A 26559-nucleotide genomic window follows, 5' to 3' on the forward strand; every position below is an offset into this window, starting at 1 on the left:
GTGCGTACAAAGATATTTGGTCCCATAGCCTAAAGTGTCTAGTGATGGGTCCAATACAAAAAATGTATTCCAATAATTATCAGTCTTATACAACCAAAGTAGCGAAAGTATCACACATAAGCGGTAAATACTATATATAACCCCAAAGCTACGCTAAAAACGAACAAAACAAAAAACAAACAAAACTCAAGAACGTGCTAGGTAAGATAAGAAGTGGCATTTACATGTAATGTCAAAATTTCTTCTGACTTTTATTTCAAGCGAAAATTATTCCACGGCTTAAGATCAGAGAATAGAATTAATCTTTCGCCGTACACATTCGAACATAAAGGGAGATTAAGATTACCGATGCGTGCATGCCGTGTGTTTGACGACGGAAACGTGAAGATGGTACTCGGCAGAGGTGTGTTCGTGTTTATTATTTTATTTACTAAGCAGGAAATCTCGTAGCACGTAAGTTAGTATAAGACAGTATACGCAGCCTCTGAAAAAGAGGATGAGATGGATGACGCACCGAAGAGAAAGTAATCGCACGAACAGCTCGTTTTTTTAATCGGAATAACGGAGTAAGGTATGTTATCTACGTTTAGCCCAACCACTCGCAACAATAGCTAAGGTGGCAGTGAAATAGGCTGATATATAATATTCGTAGCAATGTCAAATCAAAGTATTTACGTGCTCGTACGAGAGTGTAACAGATGAATGACTTTTTGCAAACGGTACTGATTTGGTCTCTCCAGTTAAGGTTATTGTCAAATCTAATGCCTAGATATTTAATAGTCGGAACACACTCAATGGTTTCATGATATGCTAATAGAATCGTAGTTCACAGTTTTCATTCGTGAATGGAAAATAAAGTGTTTTGTTTTATCGGCATTTAGTAATAGTTCATTTTCACGAAACCACATTGAAACAGCTAGTAGTTCATTGTATACAGTGTCTTGTAAGGTTTGAAGTGAATTACCTGTGAATAAAATTACAGTATCGTCCACATACATTAATGCTTTATATGATTGTAAAATTCGCGGAATATCATTAACGTATAGAGCGAATAAAATGGGACCCAATACGGATCCTTGCGGTCACCACATGTGACATCGCGGTCACCACATGTGATATCCCTAGATTCGAATAAAAAACTATCAATTAGTACTTTCTGCTTTCGCGATGTGAGATAACTGTAAAACAAGTCGTGAGCGCCATCGATAACACCATATCACTCCAGTTTTTTCAGTAGTGCCGAGTGACAAATGGTATCAAACGCCTTTTTATGTCGATAAAAATTCCAATAACCATCTTTTGATGGTTGAGGGAAGAGTTGAGTATCTGAGGTAATGCAAGCACAACTGTTGATGTGGACTTGCCTGGGACGAAATTATGCATTATTTCCCTGGGATTTCCCAGGGATGAATTATGTGAATTATGACCTCCGCTTTCCCTGGGGCAAATTATGTTATTCTTACTAAGGAAGTCCTTCTGCTGTTGAGCGATTAATTTTTCTAAGATATTATTCACTATACTGAGTCCGGATATCGATCTATAGCTGCTGGGAATATTATGGTTGCCCGTTTTGTATATTGGTACAACTTTAGCCAGCTTTAATACATCTGGATTGGAATTCGCATTTAATGAATGGTTAAATAAATGACAAAGTGGAGCAGTCCAATATATGGCTTGTCTTTCAGTACCCTAGCTGGTGGACCATCAATTCCTATGGCTTTGTTCAACTGTACATTTTTATAGCAGACGTCACTAGCTCTTCTGTTATGGCCTGAAAGCTAAATCTGGTTTCACTTCTTTCAACATAAGTGGTGGGCCATGCTCTACTAAATTGTTTCGTAATGTTTTCACCAACCATGACAAATCGATCATTAAAATCATTTCTAAGGCTATTTGTGATGTTGTCAGGGATAATTTTCTTTTTGTTACTGAGCCCTGTCACTTCTCTGACTATTTGCCATGTTTGTTTTGTTTTGATTTTGTTTTGACTATTTGCCATGTTTGTTTTCCTTTGCAAGACGCAAGTTGTTGTTTATTTCCCTATTGTCGTCCTTAACTTTGGTTACTTCGCTCTTTAGTGTTTGCATTTCTGCTCGAAATGCCTCAAAACTTTCATTGATGAAGTTTCTTGCTTCTTTTACAGGGTCCAGCTCATTTCTTATCAAGCTCATTAGGTCGTGCTTTATTTCAGCATATTTGTCATCAAGTTTACTAGTCAATCTAAAGCCCCTCCATCCACGCCCCACCGCCGACCAGGTTAAGTACCGCCAACCTCCTTTTCCCCTCACACCAAATCCGGTTCCGGCATTTCCGCTTCCGGCATTTCCGGTTCCGGCATGTCCGGTTTTAAGATTTCCGGTTCCGGCCTTTACGCTTCCTGGAGTTACGCTGCGAGAATTTCCACTGTGATTGCAGACGATGGTGAGACGCCCGTGCTTAGCAGCCGGTGCTAATTTGAGTAGCTCGCTCCAGCCATTCCACCAAGCGTCATTCGTGTGCATCTACGTGCTTGTTTGAGTACGCTGCGCCCGCACGCTTTGCCTGTCGTCCCCTTTCTCTGACAAAGTGCGGAGAGCCATGGGCTGGGGCACAACACACGAACATAATTCGCCGTACACATCTGCTCGCGTCACAACACTAACACAATTCGCCGTACACCTTTGCACGCGTAACAACACGCGCGCACGCACCAATTCACTGCACACGTCCGCTCATATCGCACAAGAAAAGCACACTTGTTTTCACCATGTCACTGAATGCCCTCCACGCAAATTTGAACTTCTTATATTTCATAGCTCCACGTCATTGCAGTTCTTCACGCAGTGCACGCACTTGGGACGTTCGTTACCTTCGATCTGCCGTACGAGATAAGTTCCACCTCAGAATCAACAGCATAAACTCTATGCGTCTGCCATAAAAATTGGCGTCGCGAACTCCTTCACTAAAGTCCCTCCATACGTGCTGACTGGAGGGGATGTATGCTTCAAAACAAGAAGAATTCAAAGGGGACAAGCTGTTGTATTCCGCTGAAGTAGTAGTTTGCGGTCGCTGTTTTCCAAATGCACGAAAAACGGGAGCGCTCTCCAAGCACCCAGGCACTACGTTCCACTGTACGTTGTCTCTCGTGGCACAACCCGTCGCAGGTTGACGCGAAGCAGCGAACACGACCAGATCGCCGATTACAATAGGCATATGCAATAGGGTTCTTGGATGGAATCGCATTAACAGTTTCAACCGCAGCTGGTGCAATTAATCCCTCTCCGTAGACGCGAAAGTAAACAACGCTAAAAAAGATAGGGTCCCTTCCACTCGGAACAGGAAGCTGAAGCTACGTAAGTTCCGCTTGAGGCCGGAAGCTGAGGGGGTGAGTGGGCGAGGAGCGTGAAGAAGGAGGGTAGGTTGGCGGTACTTAACCTGGTCGGCGGTGGCGCGTGGATGAAGGGGCTTTAAGTCAATCTACCAAAGCCTTGGAAAGTTCTTTCACGGTAGTAGGAGCCTTTTCACTCATATTGCGCGCAAATTAGGGAGCAGTCCGGCAGCCTAAGTAATTATTATTTAAGTAACGATATGAATAGAACACACGAGCACGAAATAAGTACTTCGTTAACGGCCGTTCGTTTGTTGTGGCTGCCTGGACTGCTCCTGTGTGATGCTGCTCTCAGTCAGGGAACCATTTAAGTACCCGGCTGATGAAGGCAAGGCTCATGAGGATGCACAGAAGCATTTGTGGGTCCGGGGGGTTCTTTCCAATGGTCAGTTGGATGGTTCCCCTGTCGCTGAGTGACCAGACAGAGTGACTAGGCGTAGGCGCTCGACGCAAAATGGCGACGGGCGATCTGCACAAAATAAGTACTTCGTTAAAGGCCGTTCGTTTGTTCTGGCTGCCTGGACTGCTCCTGTGCCTTCCGTTATTCGCTTTGTGCTTGGAATCGCTTTGTGCCCGAATTCTGAAGTGCCGTGCCTTTCATAGATTCAGTTTGTTGTCTAATGAGATTCGTGTACTTGGCTATGCAAATAACATATCCTTCTTCTGTGCCGGCAAGAAAAGCGTGGATATTGTCTTGCCAAAACGCAACAGTTTTGTTCAGCTTCCAGTGCAGCAGGGAACTTTGAGAAGAGTTCTGGGGTTTGGTTCGCTCTATGGTGTACTGTATCCGTAATTGTGTAATGGTGTACGGTGGTCTGTGGTGGTATGGTAAGAATAAGAATGGGCTGGAGTGTGTTTGGCAGGCATTCTCAGATCATGAACAGGTTGCCATTATCCCTCAGAAGAAAAGTGTATGACGGCTGTGTCTTACCAGTACTCACCTACGGGGAAGAAACCTGGAGGCTTACGAAAAGGGTTCTACTTAAATTGAGGACGATGCAATGAGCTATGGAAAGAAGAATGGTGGGTGTAACGTTTACGGGATAAGAAGAGGGCAGATTGGGGTGAGCAATTTAAATTGAACAATTACGGTCCAGAAATACTTCCGTATTTATATGTCAGAGATGCACCAGAGGCATCTTGAAGGGGATCGTCCAAAGCATTCACTTTCTTAAAGGTCAGTTTAGCATTGTTGATATTTTCACTCCCTCCCCCAAAGAAAATTCCGCAGCACTCATAGACACGTTGTTTCCTGTTAGGCATTCTGGTGCGCCTTATTTGGAATGTACCTAAGCGTGTCCATTGAAGGATCATTCCTCCAGGGATCAAAACTTTTTTTAAGGTACAGTTGGCAACGCTTCCTATCAAATCATCGTTGCAAAAAAGGCGCTGTTTCGTGAAAATTGTCGTTTCTATCCACACGCCGAAACGATTGATGACTGCTTTGTAGATTCTAGGGAATGCTCTGTTCTTCGGGGACATTCTCAAAAGAACACTTAAAATATATTTAGATATCACACCATACATGTTTTCCTACCTTTTAAAGATCCATTTGACCCACCACATGAAGTGTTCATGTTACTTGGCCTACATAGCCTTCGGCGCAGTAGAATATGTGACAGGCACGCTGAGGCACCGTGAAGCACTCGGTCGTTTTTTTCAAGAACATCTTGCATACGTTCATAGGGCGTACTCTGCACAGGAAACAGCGCCGGACATCATACCTTTACTGGACACTTGCAAGTGTTTAACATTTAAATGCATTTTCAATCACCTTAAATTTTTGTAGTGCCTTGTTTATCTTGTTTCTCTGAAAATCCTGCTCCCATGCATTAAAGAATAAGAAAGAGTGAGGTGACGACTACGGTACTTGCTAATGCGTAATTGGAGAGCAGCTCTATACATGCGTTCATTTCGCGATATATTGGCTGTCGGGGACAGTGCGTCTCGTGCGACACGTTTCAAACGGAGCGAAGTGTGGCGCGACTCCATCGCTAATCGGATGATCCCGAGACGCATTGCGTAGATGATGCGTGGGCGACATTCACGGCAACCACCACAGAGTGACCTCGGCTCATGCAGTGCTTTGGTGAACAGACGACGCGTAGGGTGCCTCGATGGCCGCCCGCCTGCGAACGGAGTGGAGGCGAGCGAGGGCATCTAAACAAGCGCGCTACCCTCGCGCCATCTCGTAACAATGGTCGCCGCAGAGCTCGTCTTGCGCGGCGCTACGCTACGCGCCTCTTCTCACGCTTTCGCTTACGCTCTTCCTTCGTTTTCCGCCTCATGGTTCCGCTGCACCCTCCTCCGTTTTCATTCTCGCCCTCACTGTCTTTCACCACCCGCTCCGCTCTCATTTTTCGCTGTGCTCGCTCGCTTGGTTGCGAAGCGCGGCGCCGACACTCGCAGCAGGAACGGACGCCAAGGAGCGACGCTGTAAAAGTTTGTACTTAGCCCACTGGGGAAGACACACGGCTTCGGTGCGTACAATCATAGGTTCCACAGACCAGCGTGGTTCTTGGATTTCTTTTCTTTGTGGATGCATCGTGTTTCACATTACGGACAAGCCGATTGATCGACGGACCAATTTCCTGGGTGAGTCGCCAAAGAATGCTTACGCATTAAAAAAAAAAAAAAAGACCCGGCTTGCACAAGTTCACCATCGATCGCCTTCTTTGGCAAGAAGCAGAGTTTTCTCCCCCTTTAATTTTGCTGGTTTACCCCACTGAAACAACATTCAATGCGAAAGCATTTTATACCGCATGAAGCGAAAAATCCATCGTCCGTAAGGCGTTAAGAGGAAGCTTTAGCTCGGGCCCAACACCGATGCGGCCTATCCAAATGCATGTAAAAACGCAAAAACGTTTTTCTGGGCTAACCCCTGGACCGATTTTAATGAAATTGGTTGCATTTGAGAGAGAAAGGTAAATTCTCGTGACTGTTGGAAGCGTTAGTTTAATTTAGGGATTGAATTTTGTTCAAAAAAGATTTTCAAAAATTCAGAAGTATGAAAAAAATATAAGACAGAGTTCACAAACTAATAGCTATGGATCAAGAACAAATATCACCGTTTTCTGTAAACGGCATCCATTAGATAATTGAAAGCGGACAAATTCGTTATATCACTTTACATCTTACGTGAATTTGTTACGTTGTTTACGAGGGTTCTGCAAAAGTTGTAATCACATATTAATAATTTTTTGAGATTCATGTGTAAGATTTCAAATTTGTCCGCTTTACATGTGCTATCAGATACAGTTCACAGAATTGCGATACCACTTTTTCTTGTTGAGTTACAGAGTTGTTAACTTGATAGTTTCGCTTTCTGAAAGTTTGCGATAATTGCAAATTCTTAATAAAAAATTGACGACCTAAATCGAAAATTCGAAACCAAGAGTCACTAGATTTTAAGTTTTTTCTTTTAAATGCAACAACCCTTGTCAAATTTGGCGCAGTGGTTGCCGAGAAAAATGAATTCTCCTTTTACATGTATTTAGATAGGCGCATAAGAGCTAAAGCTTCCTCTTAACATCCGATGGTAGCAAAACCAAGGTAACCGAGTATGAAGAGAGAGAGAATCAACCTTTGTACTCAGCCCTTAGTAAAGGTTGGTGCGCGCTGGCACCCGATGGGGTGGAACCTTCTTCTCAGGTCCCATATGCATCCAGCAGTTCCTGGTCCCTAGCCGCCAGCGCGAGCTGGGTCGGTAGGTCGGGGCTGGACAACAAGTTCTCCCATGGCTCGGGGGGTTGAGGTTGGGGATGGTGTGGAGTAGGGATGGTGGGGGGTTCTTGAGCTTAGTGCACTCTGCAAGGATGTGTGCTAGAGTGCCTTTTGATCGTTTGCAAAACGGGCATGAAGTGTGATGCGCTGTTGGGAACATCTTGTGCAAGAGCACGGGATGCGCTAGCGACCCCGCTTGCGTGCATCGCACGATCGTTTGGTGCATTTGGCTGAGTTGCGGATGCGGACGGGGAAGCCTACATCTGCCGCTTCTGTACATTTGGGTGATTTCTTTGTAACTTGTCATGGAGTGCGTTAGCTCTGGCTCGTCCTCGGCCCGGATTGACAGTTCTAGGGCATAGTGATCGGCGAGTGCGTTGCCTTCCACTTGCGAGTGAGCCGGGACCCACACGAGCTCAACGGCCCGTCCCGGTGATTTGCATTTGGTGAGGATCGCTAGTGGCGCAGGAGAGAAGTTGCCCTTGCGGTAGCTTGCGTAGGTGGTCTGGGAGTCTGTGATGATGGTCCTCACTCCTGGTTGTGCGAGTGCGAGGGCCACGACCACTTCTTCTGCATCTGCTGTATTCGTCGTCCGTACCGACGCGCCTGTGAAAAGTTTATCGATGGTGGTGACGACCGCCGTTGCTCTGGTTCCGTGCTTGGGAAGCGAGGCGTCCGCGTAGAGGTCATTGGGGTCCTCTTCCAGCTGTCGAGCCAGTGCCTTGGCCCGCGCAGAGCGTCTCTCGTTGCTCCTCCCCGGCTGCATGTTCCGGGGGAGGGGTTTGGTCTTAACACGTCTCTCCATGTTGTGGGGAGCGGCTCCGTTGTCGGTTGCTGTTCAATTTGCCATCCTATCTTGCGTAGGACGGCCCTACCGTGCTCTGTCCGGCTCAGCCTTACTCTCTGGTGGCATAGGTGTGCTTCCACCAGCTCTTCCACCGTGTTGTGGGCACCCATTTCCAGCAGCTCATGCGTTGACGAGTAGACTGGGATGCCCATGGCGAGTTTGACTACTTTCCGTATCGTCGTGTTCAGCGTCTCGTGGTTCACCTTCGCAAGCTAGAGGTACGGGTCGCAGTACGTTATGCGTGACACGACGAATACCTGCACCAGGCGCAGTGTGTCTTCTTCCTTGATTCCTCTGTTCCGGTTAGTGACTCTCAGGACCATGCTCAGGACCTGCTCTGATGTGGTCTTAATTTTGTTGACGGCTGCATGCGCCTTGCCATCGCTCCGCAACAGCAAGCCCACTATCCGTACCTGCTGCGTTGGCTTGAGTATGCAGTCATGTTCCCAGCGCTGGACCTGCTGCGGCCCGCACTGGATTGGGCTTTGCCCAATTCGAAAACTGGGTTTACCAGTGTTCGAAAGCTACCTGGCCCACTCCCAAAATTGCCGTGAACCATCCCAGAAAACTTGAATGACCAACCCCCAAAATTGGCTTTGCCAATTCGAGCACATACCTAATTAAAGGTATCGCCCAGAAGAGGCGGTTAAAAAAGGAACTTGAGAAGTTCATGACCGCTCAAAGAGCTATGGAACGGAAAACGTTAGGGGCAACGTGAGGAGATAGGAAGAGGGCGGTGTGGGCCGCAGAAGAGATGGGAATAGCCGATTTTCTAGTTGACATTCAGAGAAAACAATGGAGCCGCGCACTAGGGTAGATACCACAACTAGGGTAGATAACCGGTTTACCATTATAGTTACCGAATTGATGCCAAGATAAGGCAAGCGCAGTCGAGGAGGGCAGAAAACTAGGTGCGGCCATTAAATTTGGAAACTTGTAGGCGCAAGTTGGAATCAGCTACCGAAAGACAGGGGTAATTGGAGATCGCAGGGAGAGGCATTTGTCCTGCAGTGTTTTTAGGATGGGCTGCTGGATACTGATGGTGCTATATCTCCAGCCTTCTGTGAAATATGTATGGGCTACTCCGCACCTATATATGAGATATGCTGTTCGGTTGTGTAGTTAGGTTCCAGTGTCTCTCCTGATAGTCCAGGTATCTGGATGGCTCGCACAATAACTATTTTCATTCCAGATGGTGTTTCGGCTTACGGCATACCATAGGGGCTCCCTAAAACAACCTGTTGTCAGCCAGCTAGTGACAGGCAACAAAACACGCATACATTTTGGCAAAAAATTGGAGGCCGCTTAAGCTTTGCCTTCAAGAGTGGAACGCGACAGCCTTCCCATCGACCCGCCAAAGGGTGTAAGACAATGCGCTATAGCACAGCGACCAGTTACGAGGTGCCCGCATCGTACTTTGCACCCACCAATCGCGCGGTGAGGGCACAGCAACGCAGCGTTCGGCGCGGCAACGAAACGTGCACCTGAGCAAGTGGAACGAGCCAAAGAACTCGGTGTCTCGGAGGGACAAATGATCTACGCGAGCCAAACGTCATGATCGGCACGAACAGCCGGGCCGCGACGCGCCGGACTCGCAGCGCCGTACATTGCGAGGAGGGGGTCTTCTGTGTTTGCCGCAAAATGGCTCTGCGTGTGCGACAAGCGCAGAAGAAATGCAGCGGAAACGTACCTCGCTACGCGTTTAACTGCGACTTCTGTAATTTACATGCTCATATTTACCGATATACACCGCAGTATAACTTTCTACGGCACGTTACTAAGGTAACACCGCATTCACTAGAGGCGTTTTTGTCCCACTTTGAACTATCGAACTCATGGCTGAGTGGTAGCGTCTCCTTCTCACACTCCGGAGACCCTGGTTCGATTCTATCCTAGCCCGTCTTGCAAGTTCTTTTTATTTATGGATTGCCTTCAGGGACTTTTCACTCACGACCAACGCCGCCGACGCCGACGACACCCGCTTTTCAGCGACACGAGCTCCTTAACGCTGTCTCGTAACACGGTACCTGTACTTCCGCACAATTAGGGAGTGGACATGAGCCGCGATCCTGCGCGTCCACCCACCGCCATTTCATCCACGTCCTTCTAACGCCTGTAAATTTCTGCCTGGCAACATGGCACCTCGAGACCACGCCTTTGATTGCCCCGATTTGTCTGTCATCTGCCGGTCGCTCTGCCGTGATCTCTGCTACAGACAGACGGCGCCAATAGGATTTTTCTACCGAGCGCATTGTTTTTTGACGAGCAGCCACCTACTTGTCAGAGCACTCTTGCAAAATGAGGTCTCAGGAACTTTGACTGGATTCACACCTCAACAATTCCAAGCTTCACCGAAATTTTTTTATATGTGCATTTATTCGGGTTGCGGCTTTCCAGTGTTAGCAGTCATAGTTCTAAACTTTCCCGCATTTCGTTAAAGCGCGTTGCTTTACTACGAATCGGAAGGGAAGCATAAACAGAACAAAGAGGATGTTTACGTGAACCCGAACAGGACCTTTATTACTCTTGTTTACACTGGAATAAAATCAGTAAGGAAATATAACGATTTCGAAATTAGTTTAGCCAACTGCTGTCCATGCATTACTATTTACATTTAACACTGGCTACATGGCCACTGCTTTGTAGAGGGTCAGTGTTCTTTCTCTGAAGTCGACTTACCAGAAGACAGTGATAAGCGCGTAGTAATATTTATAGTAGGAAAAGTATACTACTTACGTCCATCCTTCGACTGGCAAAACCGTTTATGTACATAAAGCTCCTGCAAAAATGTATGCTGGCAATTTGTGGAGATTCTGAGCAGCTTATTAAACTTAGATTAAGAAAACAGCTATCATTAAATGTGCTAGCACTAACCTTCGGCGCACTGCAATCTATTTAAAAAGACTCGTAGTTTGTGGGCATTTTGTCCTAAAGGCGACGTATTGAGAACTGCAAAATAAAATAAAAGTTAACAGTAGAAAGAGCGGCTATGATGGCGGCCTCAAGGCGTTGGTAGTATAATAATTTCTATAAGACAATAAGAAATAGACGCATTCTTTACTAATAATAATATTTCAGAAGTTTCATGTATAATTGCAGACTCTATTGTACAAATACTTTACTGATATGCCTGTGGCTATTCCGTATTTCCATTCTGTTTTATGCAAGTGCTATTACACTAAGCCACGTGACGCTGCTAACGTAACATTTCTTTGCCTTCATATACATTTACAATGCCTAATGTTCTACACTGGCGTTAAATTTTACGAGGGCGAGAAATGAAAGGCTATCCAGAATTGATAACTGGATGGATAACTGAAATTTTTGATCTCGGTTTATTGAGCGCTGCTGTATATTCGACAAAGTGGAGGTAGTTTACTAGTATGCCTACCAAATAAGAGAAAGAAATTAGGGAATATGAAGAATTCTAAACACGTTTTACTGTTGAAAAAACTAGTGCGACTCTTAAGAGATAAATTACGTTAGTGGGAGTCACTGTTTAGCTCGAAAATAATATTTCAGCGTGGTAGCAATATCGTTATATAAATATTGAAAGCCTGACTATGTTGCTTTAAGAGCGTTATATAGGTTAGATAACCGTAGGACCGTAAGGGTTACAGAATGGTTACCAACAGAAAAGAAGCGCAGGTCGAGGACGGCCGAAAACTGGGTGCATGGGCAATGAAATTAGGAAATTCGCGGGCGCTAGTTGGAATCGGTTGGCGCAGGACAGGGGTAATTGGAGATTGCAGGGGAGGCTTTCGTCCTGCAGTAAACATAAAATAGGCTGATGATGGTGATGATGATGATGATGATGATGATGAACAGCGTTATATGTGTTTAGCTTCATTATAGTGCGGCAGTGCTACTCAATCCGCTTTTTTTTAATTAAAAGCTTTGGATTTCATTCATTACCTTTAATTGCCAAGTTTCGAAGCGATAGGAGCCCAACTTGCATATGTCTCTGCCCATATGAGTTAAATATTTGCGGGCCCGCTGTCCGGACAAATTACGCACCTTTGCTAAAAGAAAACGTTCGCTTTGAACACGTTGCACATCCAAAACTTATTGCAACATAATTGAGAACGAAACCAAACAAAACAAATGAACAAACGCTCAGGTATATCACCATTGTCAATGAAAAAATAGCCGCTTTCAATGTGCCGGCACCCATTTTCATAAAACATAAAAACTACGAATTACTGAAACTCTGAAACCCAGTGTATCTCTTGAGAGGCGTGTACTGTATATTATTCCTGGTAATGTTTTAGTGCAGCAATAGCTTTCGATGGAAAATTTCGGCATCAAACTGTTTCCTTTGCAAGCCTGCAGCTCTTTGTTGTAGCTGAAAAAATATACTTACTGTGGGTTACATTTTTGTTTGTCACAAATGTTGTTGTAAATATCGTTCTTTTTGGCGTTGCTACCAAATAACTTGCATGGCGTGCTATTGATTCATCTACTAACTGGTACAATACAGCCCAGTCTACATTTTGGAAATTTTTTGGAGCTTGAAAAAACATGGGCGGAAACGTTGTTTAATCCAAGAACCCTTTCCTAAATTGCCGTCACACATTCCTAGCCAAGAGCAACAAATTAGTCTTTCTATATGAAGCCCTGCTTTTCGTGACAGTGAGAACATGTGAGTGGAGCATGCAGTCGTGGTTTTAATATTCATAGAAACTAATTGCTGTTAATCCGGACGACCTAAATAATTGTTTTACATTGGCGCATTTGCGGGTTACGACAACCTGATACTTCTGTGGTTATTTATTTGGTCATACTACCGCATAGAGGTTTGTAACACGTTCGAGCACATGCTTTAGTTACGGCAAAGCAGCGACGCATCACAGTCATAAATATATTATTGATTCAATGCAGCATGCACCTTTCAGTCGGCATTTGTGGACACGAGAGGCCCCGAAGGTCTCCCTGATAAACCACATCGCTACGTGGCTGTCGTACAAGGCCTATCAAAGCAGCGCTGCATCGGCGAAGCACAGGTGGACACCCGCGTATCTGCAATTGACTTCCGAGCAACTTTTCTTTGTGTCTCACTGTGTGCCTTGGTGTTCGGACAAAAAGGAAGACCTCGCGGCGCGCCAGCGGTGCGTACAGCCTCTGCTGAACATGCCAGAGTTTGCCGAGGCCTTCAGATGCGGTTCCAACGACAGGATGTTCAGCAGCTCTAAGTGTCCGTTTCTCTAGCGGCTCTCTTAACAAGCTGCGCCAATGGCGATCACTGGCGAATCGCACTTCCAATTTATACTAGAGGCACCATCGCCATCGGCCTTATAGAGGCACTGCGGCAGAGACTTCTGGTCGTTTCGAAGAGGTAAATATATTTCAGAGCTGGTATGATCTAGAATTTTTGCACTACGTTATCATATTACCTTACAAAATTATGTTGCCTTTGCGCGAGCTGTACAACAGCTATGCTAATGCTACGCAGTTGTTCTAGCGTGTCGTGGAACATTTGTTTACTCTTACAAACAATCATTCCTGCTCATTTCACCAACATGGTAGTAGTAAATACATCATATTTATTTCCCCAATGAACATATTTAGAACTATGGCACCCAATAAAACTTGTTTCCCAACAAGATAAGCATTATCCTTTTCTTAGCCTTATGCTACAAAATGTATTTGTTCTCGCACCAATGATTACAATACGAATGATTACTGCACGGAGCCAACAATATACCTCTAGCTGACCACGAGTGCCCTGTCAATATTCACAATTTTTTTTCATCAGTATTTACGACGGAGGATCAGTCCACTGTACCCGATCCCGACTACCCTTACATGGAACCTATTAACATCACCGTCGAAGGTATTTCTCGTCTAATTACGAACCTTAAATTATCTACATCTGCCGGTATTGATAACATTAGCTCCAAAATACTAAAAAACACTGTCTCCGTTTCCAGCCAAATGTTATTTCACATATTCGGACAATCATTATCATCCGGACGCCTCCCTTCTGATTGGAAAATTCCTAAGGTAGTGTCTGAATTTAAGGCGGGAGATACCCTCCTATCTCCTTAACTTGCATTTATTGTACATTACTTGAACATATCATCGCTTCTCATGTCTACAGCCACCTTGAGTCCATTAATTGTTTTTCACTAACCAACATGGCTACAAGAAAGGGTTTTCATGCGATTCACAGCTATTTGAACTTACAGCCGACCTACATTTTAGCATGAATAACAACAAACAATCCGATTGCATTTTTCTTGATCACCCAAAAGCCTTTGACCATAACGCTCATTGCGGTCTGATCTCGAAATTATTTTCCCTCCGGCTAGATTCGGTAACTTTTTCTTGGCTACGGAATTTTTTGTCACTTCTCCAGCAGTTCACAATTGTGAACAGTTCGTATTCACTCCCTTGCTATGTCAGTTCCGGTGTTCCACAAGGCAGCGTTTTAGGAGCCTTACTATTTCTAATATACATCAACGACCTGCCTACTAACATATCTTCTTCCATCCGTCTTTTTGCTGACGATTGCAGAATTTACCGTACCATTAATTCAATCGACGACCACATCGCACTTCAATATGACCTCAAAAATGTTTCTGATTGGTGTAGTACTTGGCAAATGCATCTTAACGAATCTAAGTATGGCGTTATCACTTTTAGCCGTAAGTATGTCAATTCTAATTTCACCTACTTCCTTAACTATTCTCAGGTCTCGGAATCATCTCGATATAAAGATCTGTTAGTTCACCTTGCTTCTAAGCTCACGAACTTTGGGGTATTTACGAAGAAACCTAAAACACGCCCCAACCAGCATCCGGAAGCTTGCCTATGCAACATTTGTCCGGCCTCAACTGGAATTTGCAAGCCCAGTGCGGTCGTCTCATCAAATATATCTAATCAGTATGCTAGAAGCCCTACAGGACAGAGCAGCACGGTTTTATTTTTTGCGATTATAACTATTCTCATAGCGTAACTGAGATTAAATAAAACAATTACATTTTCATTTGAAACTCGCCATTGCATCGCACTTCTCTGTTTGTTCCCCAAATACGTTCATGGAAATAGGCTGTCTCCGCTACCTCTCGAAAGGCCTTTGCGCATGTCAAAACGCCTCCATAACAATTTAAGTCACGCGCACATCTGCGGTCACATTAACGTTCAGCAGCTCTGCGCTTCCCCATGCCATTTCTCTGTGGAACGATTTGTCCGATACTATCGCTTCCTCAACACACCATGATTCCTTCCGTAACCAAGTCAGCCGTCACATTCCCAGAATACCCTTTTAATCTCTTCACCAACTCATTGTTTTCATTGTTAGTTCTCAGTTGCATTCTGGTTTGTAATGCGCATCAGTTACATTTTCAAAGTATGCTGTATCTGTTGTGTTTGAATGCTTTGTATAAGAAATGTATAAGTGCCACTTGCAGCATAATATGTTTGCTAGCTCTTATAGTACTGTTTCCGTTTATACCCCCCCCCCCCTTACATCATGCTTCTACGGGGGGTAAGGTCTTTTCTAAATAAAAAAAATGGATGCATTTCTTTAGCACTCCAATCTATGTTTTGTTATTGATTCTACGGAATTTTGCATATTGCTTACAATGTCTTGCTTGTTTTTCTCATCCGCATGCCTTCACCATCTCTAAAATATAACTGCATACTTAAATGAGCTTCTTCCTCAGTGTGCCCTCAAGCCGATCCACTGCATTCTCAAAACGGCTGAATAGAGAACGAGAAGCATTGTTTATCGACCTCTTATCGCAAGTTGAAAAAATATAATCTGGCTAATTGTAATCCACGGCGTGCTACTACAGTCTTTCTCCTAGCCACCGTTTCTCTCTTTTGATTCGTGGGAAATACTGTTCGTTTTTCTTGTCAGCATCGTATTTGTAAGGTGCATTACGCGCTCTATATTTTTTCATACTGTTACATGAATATAAATGTGCGTCATTGCCGGTATTCCAAAAGACATATTTGGGCAATAATTTACAGCTACAGGTTATTTCGGTGAAGGAAGGCATTGGGAAAACTAAAATTATTTACTGTGCTTCGCTTTGTGGTGGAGCTACAAAATTCCACTTGGAAACCACCTGATTAGCTAAAAAATCGTAAACTACACACGTAAGCAGCAAATAAAACACTCCTTCTGACAGGCGACAGGGCAAAATATCCAGCTTTGACCATGTTCCTGCAGGGACACTATATTTTTCAAGGATATCCATCAAAGAACCTTTTACATATGTATTCATGTATCGCTCTTCCCAGCTCCATTTCTACCTTTCAAGAAACCCGCAGAAGCTCTTTATGATAAGTACATTAATTCTTCTACATACCATCTAAACAACTGCTCTGGCAATGGTACGGAGAAACCCTCAGAGCCACAAGATAGCTTTTTCTGGACAATGTGGCATATGTGCACAGTACGTACGTGGCTCAAAGGCCGTGGTACCAAGGACGGTCTCGGTTAGATGCATTTTCGTTGCCTGATATTGAGCTGTATAGCGCGTATTAGGAGCGGGCCGCGCTTGGCAGCCGCGGCCTACTCCTTTCGGTCGTATTCGACCGCCGTCGCGGCACATATTTTCACTGCTGCTGCCCCCGACGCTCCAGACTTCTTCGTTGGTGTACCACAGCGACCACAGAGTTATTGTCACTGTGGCAACGAATTTAACTAAAAAAACGATACAAACCCCGAATTTACGTGTACGTGCCTTTATTCAATCAGTACAGTGTCACGTGCCAGTTACGGTAAAGAACACTGTAGTAATACTGGGAATGACGAAACTAACTTCTATTGGGCGATCCTGTGCTCACAAAAACAGCCCACACTTAAAGTAGAACCGTAGCAGCGAACACAGTCGGCGATCGTCTAAATCTGATCTGCCGGTCAAGCGCGTCGGCTTCTATACACGAGCCATCGAACATTCCAGAGTAATTGCTGGCGCCCGCGTGTCTTCCAGAAATTTCTACACCACTCACCTCGCGCACACATGCAATCAGATTACACAGGGTTCGCTGACAAGAGACAGTGCCTATAGAATCATCGACAACACTCCAGAAATTTCCGATACATTCAGGCGCGTCCCGCGCTGAGCGATCACATATTTTAGACAGCGTAAAGCGATCGACCGAAATATCTAAACAAGTACACGTGTCGATGCTCCCCTTTCAAAACGCATCGTCCCGATGCTATAAACAACAGGGGAACGAAACACAAAAGGACGCCTATCAAAGCAACCAAGTGCAAATTTACACAGTCCAAAAAAATTAAGTAGTCCGGAGGTCAACTACGCAAAGTCGTAAAGTTCATTAGCGCTGGTAGAACGGTTTCATTCGCACTGGGCTATTTCAGGTCATGAGCAGCACCACTGTGATAGTGAAATGCCATCGGCTACGACCTCACATTCGAGTGCGCCAATGCGTCGGATGATCTTGTACGGGTCCGAAATAGCAGCGTAAAAGCTTCTCACTATGTCCTCGTTGGCATATTGGGGTCCAAACCCAAACACGGTCACGGGGCTGGTGGTCGACGTAGCGTCGTCGAAGATTGCAGTGTGGGCTGTCAGTCCTCTGCTGGTTCTTGATACCTAAGCGGGCGAGCTGTTGGACTTCCTCAGCGTACTGGAGATAGGTGGTGACGTCAAGATTCTCTTCGCCGGAGCCGTGCGGCAGCGTGGCGTCGAGAGTCGTCGTCGTGTGCCTGCCGCAAACCAGCTTGAACGGTGTGATGTGTGTTGTTTCTTACACAGCCGTGTTGTAAGTGAACGTTACGTATGGCAGGACGGCATCCCAGGTCTTGTGTTCGACGTCGACGTACATTGCTAGCATATCAGCGAGCGTCTTATTCAGGCGCTCCGTAAAACCATTCTTCTGCTGGTGGTGGGCAGTTGTCTTCCTGTAGCTTGTCTGACTATATTACAGAATGCCTTGGGTGAGCTCCGCTGCAAAGGCCGTTCATTTGTCGGTGACGAGCACTGCTGGGGCGCCATGTTGCAGCAGAATGTTCTCGACGAATTATTTCGCCGCTTCAGCTGGGCGACCTTTCGGCACACTTTCGTTTCAGCGAAGTGGGTGAGGTAGTCCATCGCCACGATGATCCACTTATTTCCGGATGTTCTACGTCGGGAAGGGTCCCAACAAATCCATCCTGGTCTGCTGAAAAGGTAGGCAAGAAGGCTTGATCGGCTGTAGTAATCCCGCTGGCCTTGTCGCTGGTGCCTCGCGTCGCTGACAATCTCGGCATGGCTCGACGTAACAGGCGACGTTGGTGGTCAGGCGCGGCCAGTAATACGTTTCCTGTATCCTTATTAGCGTCCGCGAGAATCTGAGATGTCCAGCGGTCGGATAGTCATGTAAGGCGTGCAGTCATGAAAGGCATGCTTCTGTACGAAGCGCTGAAGGAACAACAAGAAGGTAATTGGCGCGGACTGGTGAGAAGTTTGTACGAGTAGTTTGTTTTCAAGCGAGCACGAAGGCAATCCTCGCTTATATGCCCTAGGGACAACGTCGGTGTACCCTTCGAAATACACGACGAGGTTTTTTAGTTGCGATTCTGCCCGTTGCTGCTCAGCGAAGTGCTCTGCGCTTATTATTCCAACGAATTCCTCGTCATCGTGCGGCGGTGGGTCAAAGGAGGCGCGCGATAGGCAATTGACATCAAATTGTTTTTGTCCGCCCTTGTAGGTAACAGTGCTGTCATATTCTTGCAGTCTGACACTCCACCACGCCAGCATCCTGAAGGGCCCCTTAAATTCACTAGCCAACATAACTCGTGATTGTCGTTGACGACTTCGAATGACCTGCCACATAAGTAGGGGCCAAATTTCGCTGACGTCCAAATGGTGGCGAGGCATTCCTTTTTTTTTTTGCATTCCACCTGTGAACGCGACGGCTAGCGTAAGCTATCACCCGTTAAAGTCCGTCTTTCCTCTGGACTAGAAGGGCACCGAGGCCTAGGCTACTGCGTGGATTTCTGTATCGGCATCCTCGTCGAAGTGCGCAAGCACCGTTTGCGACTGCATGCGTCATTTGAGTTCTTGAAATGCGTCGGCATGCGGCGTTTCTCACTTCAATTGCAAACTTGAACGTCGCAGAGTAATCGCTGGTGCCCGCTTGTCTTCCAGAAAGTTCTACTTCATTCGCGTCGCCCATACATGTGGTCAGATTAAGCAAGTTTCGGTGACAACCGACAGCGGATGAACCGTCGATAATATTCTAAAAACTTCAGGTGCATGCAGGTGTGTCCCGCGTTGAGCGATAACATTTGTTTGACGTTGAAATGCGCTCACCGAAAAAAGACAAACAAGCCCACGCGTCAATAGCAATAACTATATAAATCAATATAGTTATCACAATAGTCATCTCAAAACAGCTTCGTTGGTTATCCTACTTCGCACAGTAGAGGGGCGCTAAGTTTGGTTTTAAACAAACAAGTGCAATGATAATACACGTACTCACGATTATGTCTGCGAAGTAGTGAAGCACTGAGCACCTTTCCTCTCGAAGAGGCCCACTCACAGTCAGAAAGTCCGTCACTCGCAACCTTCCTCGTCTCAGTTCGCGTTTCGTTACTCACCCAAGACAAATCATTCAACACGGATAGCGTAAGGCCACAAAAGAAATAATAATAATAAACAGGACAGGAAGAGATAAGACAAAAATGCAGCAAATCCAACCTCTTTTTAGCGTCTGTATGTAGCGCAGCTTCCCTTAAGGCATGAAGAATGTTGAAACACGTGTTTGTGTTTGATATATGTGACAGACAGCAGAGCTAAACGTACGTTTCATTCATGTTGGCGAAGTATGCAATGCACCTTTGACAGCAACGAGCGAATTTGTACATGTACAATAACATGTACCGACACCTATAGCATTCTTTGTATGAAAATTTAAGGTGTTGACTACGGCCTTATTTAGTCTCTCATAACATGCTGCAAGAACGTAGCTATACCGAGAGTGTGGCTTTTCCTTGGAGCACGAAGGCTGCCACAAAGAGAAGACCGGAGGCAAGGCAGGCTGCGCTGAGCACAAGGAAGGGTGACCCCGTCTGTTCGGGGCCAAAGCGACCGGTTTCTCTTCGAGGCGTGTTGGCCACAGATGAACTGCCACTGCTGCTTCTGCAGCACGGATAGCCAGCGTTGAACAATACATGATGGTCACGGTGAACAAATGGCTAACAATTCGTAAGGACCGCGAACACAGAATCGCGCCCTTTACAGCCCTTTGCAGGAGGAACCAGTGTGCACAAAGGAAGGAAAACCCGTGGTACCAACGATGGCAGCAAGCGCAGTCATCAAATTTGAATGTACAGGTCAAGTCCGTCTGCTATTTATGCATGTCCTGCACGACCACGTATTCCAAAAAAGTCGCTGGTGCTTGTTTAAAATGGAGAATGCGCAACAGCCACAATTCGTGTTACGTGCACAATCTAATAAGGCGATACTCGTGACGACCATAACGCGGCGTACTCACTCTTCAACACAGTCATTCATGCTCATTCCGAATACGTGAGTGCGAGTGAAAGACGAGTTGTGCGAGTGGACGCAAGTATGAAGGTGAGTAAGCTTGTACCTACAAAAGCCACTGTCCGTGAATGTGGCGACGAATGAGTGCCTACTGGTGCGTATAGACGTGGTTACGAACACGAAGGAGTGTTGTTTAGTGTGTGTTTATGAGAGAATAGAAACGTCAGGGAGTGCCGGTGAGATTGCGCAGACGTGAGTGAGTGCGGAGCTTCAAAAAAAATTGCGAGGGAGTGGTCAATTTTACTACAAACCTATGCAGCGATGACAAAGATAGTGACAATATCGCCGAAGTTTAGATACAGTTAGTGATGTTCTGCACCGAGCCATGACTTGATAAAAGCGAGAATCGGGTATAACCGGACACTCGCAAAAAGCAAGAACAATGTCCCCATGATAGTGTAGGCTTGTGCTTACAACCATACCATAAATTGCAAAGACCTCAAGGATGAGGAAATTAGCTCAGTCTGGCTTGGCAGGCGACCACGATAGGCTTGGGTAAATGTACCTTTTTAAGACCATGTGCAAGTTCAAGAAATGTGCGATATACATAAGAGGGTCGCGTGATGAAATCCCTGCAGCTGGAACACATGCGATGTCATTCGCTAGAGTTTTTCTTTTCTAAATTTGCAGAACATGACATTGATAGATTTATTCAAAATTTGGCATAGTTGAAATTGCAATTATGGTAGTGTTTGTGCCGCCAGCATCCTTTGATAACAAAAATTTTCTGTATGGGGGAACATCGACACCACAATATGAATGGATCGCAAACATTCAGTTATTGCCAATAGTTTACTGAGAGATTGGTTGACATATTATTTGTGGGTCTGTTACGGTTACGAAAAGTCATGCAGCACAGAGTGGCACAAAGCTTTGCTCAATCAGGATGCATTATTTGCTTTTTCACTCGCTTACTGGTAAACATTCTTTGGAGAGAAGTTCCTCATCAGTGAGAAATATACACCTGTTCCTTTCTAGCTCCAGTATTTCTAGATGACGAAAATTACCTGCACAAGCTATTGAGCTCAGGTATCGTAAAGTGTTCACTGTTCAGATTTTAAACCGAAATTAGGAAAAATGTAGCACTTGAATAATTAAATACAACCAGTAGTACAGTTATGCCTACTTAAAAGCAATTTAAGCTCGTCTTTACTTTCGGGGCCACCGTCACTGACATCTATTAACAAGAGCATACGTGTTTCAATTGTGATTGCCCCCCAACTGCTAGAACAATGCGTTTAACAATTTCTTTAGTGAAATGGTAATCTGTCCATAGCAATTTTAAATGACGGATGCCTTGGAAGTGGTGCTGCTCCTAGGATCATTGTTAAGCAGGCTTGACTTGTCTGCTGCGCAGGTTTGGTAAAGTGTGCTTCTTAAAGGAATTCCCATGAGAACATGGAACAGCTGTGTCATGCATAATCAAGCGAAAAATTTTTTCGCTTTAAAAAAGCTTGCATGCATTTGTGTCCGCTCAAAAGCACACATATGCTATATATAGGACTCCTTAGGAAAAAACAATTCGAAATCTTGAAAATCTCTATTGACGTTCTTATATTATTACTCAAGCGCAACGTCTTGAACCTAATCCGCTTCAAACGCACAAGCAGCTTCAGTATGACTGCTGTGTGTCCCGTACCTTTTGAGAAAACATTCTTGTGGTTAGGAACCACCTACGACAACCACTTTTCTAAAGGTAGCTCTACTTGATGTTCGTGCCGCAATTTAGTAGGTATAAAACTGATTGATGAGGCTGCTGAAATGGACAGGTTTCTTAACACACAAAGGACTCGAAGACTCGGAAGAGGATATTTCATTTTTATCAGTTCCTAAATGTCACAAAATCGTGGCGGCATTGTTGAAATCATTTGTTGAATTGCGTTAGCAAGAATATTGCTACATACATTTATTCAGGTAATTAGAAACACCACATGTAAAAACTATTGGCTACATCTCGATACACTCTCTCACCTGCTTGTCCTTTGCACCTTGGTGACGCCAGTTTCCGAAGCCATAAAGGGATTGTTGTGGTGTACTCAATAACTTTCGTTCAGTGGGCCGCTTGGCGGCTCGTTAGCTTTACTGTAAAGAGCTACTTTGTCATTCTTTGGATAAATCATTGTCAAGGTAGAAAATGTCAGCTACCTGCCGCTTTTGCTTTCTTCTTCTTCAAAGCACGTTAACCGCGCACATTCGATTCTGGTATTCAATAGAAAAGAATCGGTTCACATGTTTGTCATTGCACACTACCTACTTTATGCACTTCAGAAAATGTCACCAGAGCCGATTATTTATTTATTTCGGGAGGCCAGCCGCAATATATATGTGGTGTTTTTTAGACCTTAGAGCATTTTTCAAAACAGACTCATGCCGATCGCACAATTCTAGTCTGTGAGACAGAATGCTAGAACAAGCGCACATGGATTAAGCGAGAAAATAAAAAACCCGCAATCATATCACTTAAAAATGAAGATTTCGTGCACTGAGGGAATCAGTTCTATGTGAAGAATTCGGCAAGTATTTAGTTATCGTGCACTGGTTGCGGTTCCGCGAACCATTACCGGGTGTACCAACGTGTTTTTGTAAAGAGTGGTAGTGTGTGAGGCTCATCAGCATACATGTGTGTGAAAGCGTGGACAGCAGTACGATGGTGACCACCTCGAAGACACCTCGAAGACGATCGTATGGCATTAAAGGCATGATAACTGTGCTGCTTGTAAGACACGAGCTTACATGACCACTTTTGGTCTCTACATGGAAATTATATGAGCGTTAGTCGGGAAAATATGGATTGCAACGTCACCAACAACAACGTTTTATACAGTCTTACATTCTAATGGCTATTTCAAATGGTGCCTATTAAAACGACACTGGTATTTGTACCCAAGGGAAGATATATTAAACAAACATGTATGATTTGATCGATCAATAACGATCATTAACGGTCATTAACAGACCGAGGTAAAATTCATGCTGTCTCTCAGTTCCCTGCTCCGTAGTGTGTCAAGGATGTGCGCAGCTCCATCGGCCTTTTTTCGTACTTTCACCGCTTCGTGAAAAATTTCGCGGCCATAGCACAACCAATCGAGCTTTTGAAGAAGGACGCTCCTTTCAAGTGGGGCGATCCCGAGGCCTCTGCGTCCTCGCATGTAATTGGACTTCTCACAACGCCGCCCGTTCTGGTCCATTTTGATCCTTCTGCGCCTACCGAAGTCCATACTGATGCCAGTGGCCACGGAATCGACCCAGTAGTAGAACAACGCCGGCGCGTCAACCAGCGTGTTATCGCTTACGCTAACAGGCTCCCTCCCTCCTCTGTGCGCGACTATTCAATCTTTGAGGATGAGTATCTGAACCTTGTTCGGGTGGTTGCGAAGTTCCGTCTGGACTTATAGGGCCGGCCATTTTCGGTCGCTACGGACCATCACGCGCTTTGCTGGTTGTGCTCACTGAAGGATCGAACAGGAACACTTGATCGTTGGGCGTTCCGCCTCCAAGAATATTCGTATCCTGTCATCTAAATATCTGGCTCTCTCCACAAGGACGCTGGTCACCTGTCTTGCTACCCGGTCGATGAGCCTAAAGACGCTAACAGTAGTACCGCCACCGGCATTATCTCTTTGTCTGCCTTCGCGAACATCGCCGATGAGTACTAAGACCTATCGCTGCGAGCACTCATCGAGCGTCTACACTCTGCACCTACCGACCCATACGTTCACCGGTATGTCCTCCATGGCAGCATTCTGTACCGAAGGAACTTCCTGCCTTGTAGATCTGATCTTCTTCTTGTCGTGCCTATGCATCTACGGCGGACTGTGCTGTTTGAGCTCCATGACACACCCGCTGCAGCGCATCTTGTCGTAACTCGGATGTACGACAGCGTACGCCGCCGCTTCTCTTGGCCGTGTCTCGCTCGCTCCGTCAGACGCTATGCTTCTGCCTGCGATTCCTGCCAGCGTAGGAAAACCCCCACGTGCTACCAGCCGACCATCTCCGGCTGATCACCGCCCTTGTGGAACCGTTCCTTTGCGTTGAATTAGACCTCCTCGCCCTTTTCCCCCGTCGTCCTCCGAGAACAAATGGGTAGCTGCTGCAAGTGATTACGCCCACCCATACGTGATTACTCGGGCTTCCCCCCTGTTGCGCCACTGAAGTCGCAGACTTTCTCTTGCATGACATTGTATTGTTTCATTGTGCCCCGATGCAACTGCTTACTCACCATGTTCGTAGCTTCTTGTCAAAAGTCATCGCCAACAATGTGCGCTCCGGCTCCACTCAACACAATCTGACCACCTCATACCATCCTCAAACCAATGAATTCACGGGGCGCTTCAACCGCGCCCTCACAGATATGCTGTCCATGCACGTTTCGAAGAACCACCATAAACTACAATGGGACATTGTCACCGGGTCCAGAGACTGCAAGGAGCGCCTGAAGCAGTTCAAGGAGCTTCGCGGGCCGGCCTATGGCGGGCGGCAAAGCCGCCAAAAGAGCCGGAGCGGGCAGCAGCAGCAGCAGCATCGGAAGAGATGGCTCAGCTCAGAGGGCGACCATAGCCAATCCTGGAACCAGAGCCAGGAGCGGAGGGGGAGTTCGCGGAGCCGTTCACGGAACCGTTCACGAAGCCGATCACGGACCAACGCTCCCCAGTCGTCCCAAGGCATCAAGGGAGGCAAGCAACAGCCGCAGCAGCAGCGGCACCAGAAGAAGCAGAAGCCCAACAACATGAACAACGGCAAGGTGAGCTGGGATGCAGGCCCTCCCAAATCGCTTGTTCCGCACTCGGGTAACAATAGTCCAAATAACATCAATACACACGAGACTCAGTTAGAAAAAGAAAATAGGGTCCTCAGGCAGAAGGTAGAGGAGCAGGATAAGAAGATTGAAGAGCTAATGAGAGCAGTTAGGGACCTCCAATCGGGAGCCCCTCACAGGCCATCGCATCCACAAGAACAGGCATCAGAAGCACCAGAATACTTTGTCAAGTTCATGGCAGAGATGAGACAGAAATTCAACATAATAGAGCAACGAATACAGATGCAAAACACAGACATACGCAACATGCGTAAACAAGAAAGAACACAAGGGGTCAAAGACAAATTCGACCAGCGACGTCCAACATTAGGCCTGTATTCAGACAACTAATCATGGCCAGAACCAATAAAGGAAAAGGCAAAACGAAAAACTTGAAATCTGGCAGTGGAATTGCAGAGGCTACCGAAGAAAACAAGGACAATTACAGCAGTTCATCAACAAGCAATTAATTCCGCCCGACGTCATTGCTCTGCAAGAGACCTGGGGCTTCACGCCAAAATTACAGGGGTATACATGCCAAGTAAATGAGGTCACTGGTCGAACAGCCATTCTGATCAGCAACACCCTTGCCGCCATAGCATACGACAAGATTGCTGACACAGACATAGATCATGAGATTACCGAAATTATACCGAAAAAGAAGAACGGGGGAAGTACTTTTATTGTAAGCGTATACAGTCCTCCAAAGCAGAAGAAGGGCAAATTCACGCACCTTTTCCACGGTGTGAGCAGGTTGGCTAAAAACAACACGCTCGTAATCGTTGGAGACTTCAACGCCAAGGATCCTAGCTGGGGATACAAGACCACCGATAAAAAGGGTACGACAGTCAAGGAGGCGGCTGACAACATAAACTGCCAACTCTTAACGGACCCAGAGGTCCCCACCAGGATGGGAAACAGCGTCCAGGAGGACACCAGCCCTGACCTCACCTTCGTAAGAAGAGCGAGACAGGCGGTCTGGGAAAATATGCTGGAAAGCCTGGGTAGTGATCATTACATCATCAAGACGCAAATTGGAATGGCTCACGTAAAGCGTCGGATAGGTACAGCAAACATAACGGATTGGGATGCCTTTATAGAAGCCTGTGATGGACATCCGCTGGGCGCGATACTGTCAATCGAGGAATGGGGGAATATGCTGAAGGAAAGGCAAAGCGAGTACACCAAGGAGATCGACCGCACAGAGCAAATACCGGAGGTTGACTCTAGACTGCTTCGGCTATGGGAGGCAAGACAGAGCCTGACCAAAAGGTGGAAGAGACAGAAGTTTAATAGGAAGCTAAAGCTGAAGATTGCG

The 26559-nt window shown here is 45.8% G+C and overlaps 2 protein-coding genes across 4 annotated transcripts in view; both read left to right on the forward strand.

The window, feature by feature from the left end:
• Window positions 1-13305, forward strand: part of LOC135912941 (membrane metallo-endopeptidase-like 1) — a 158441-nt gene extending 145136 nt beyond the window's left edge. For all 3 annotated transcript variants that reach the window (XM_065445566.2, XM_065445575.2, XM_065445583.2), the window contains one exon: window positions 12819-13305. In XM_065445566.2, coding sequence (XP_065301638.1) covers window positions 12819-13145 — 327 coding nt within the window. In that variant the 3' untranslated portion in view covers window positions 13146-13305. The remainder of the gene's footprint in view (window positions 1-12818) is intronic.
• An 11342-nt stretch (window positions 13306-24647) lies between these two features.
• Window positions 24648-26559, forward strand: part of LOC135911951 (neprilysin-like) — a 178306-nt gene continuing 176394 nt past the window's right edge. The window contains exons 1-2 of the mRNA XM_070531765.1: window positions 24648-25187; window positions 25954-26245. Of these exons, the coding sequence (XP_070387866.1) occupies window positions 24648-25187; window positions 25954-26245 (832 nt within the window). The remainder of the gene's footprint in view (window positions 25188-25953; window positions 26246-26559) is intronic.

The sequence above is a fragment of the Dermacentor albipictus genome, chromosome 1 (genome assembly GCF_038994185.2).
Source record: "Dermacentor albipictus isolate Rhodes 1998 colony chromosome 1, USDA_Dalb.pri_finalv2, whole genome shotgun sequence".
NCBI classification, from domain to species: domain Eukaryota; kingdom Metazoa; phylum Arthropoda; class Arachnida; order Ixodida; family Ixodidae; genus Dermacentor; species Dermacentor albipictus.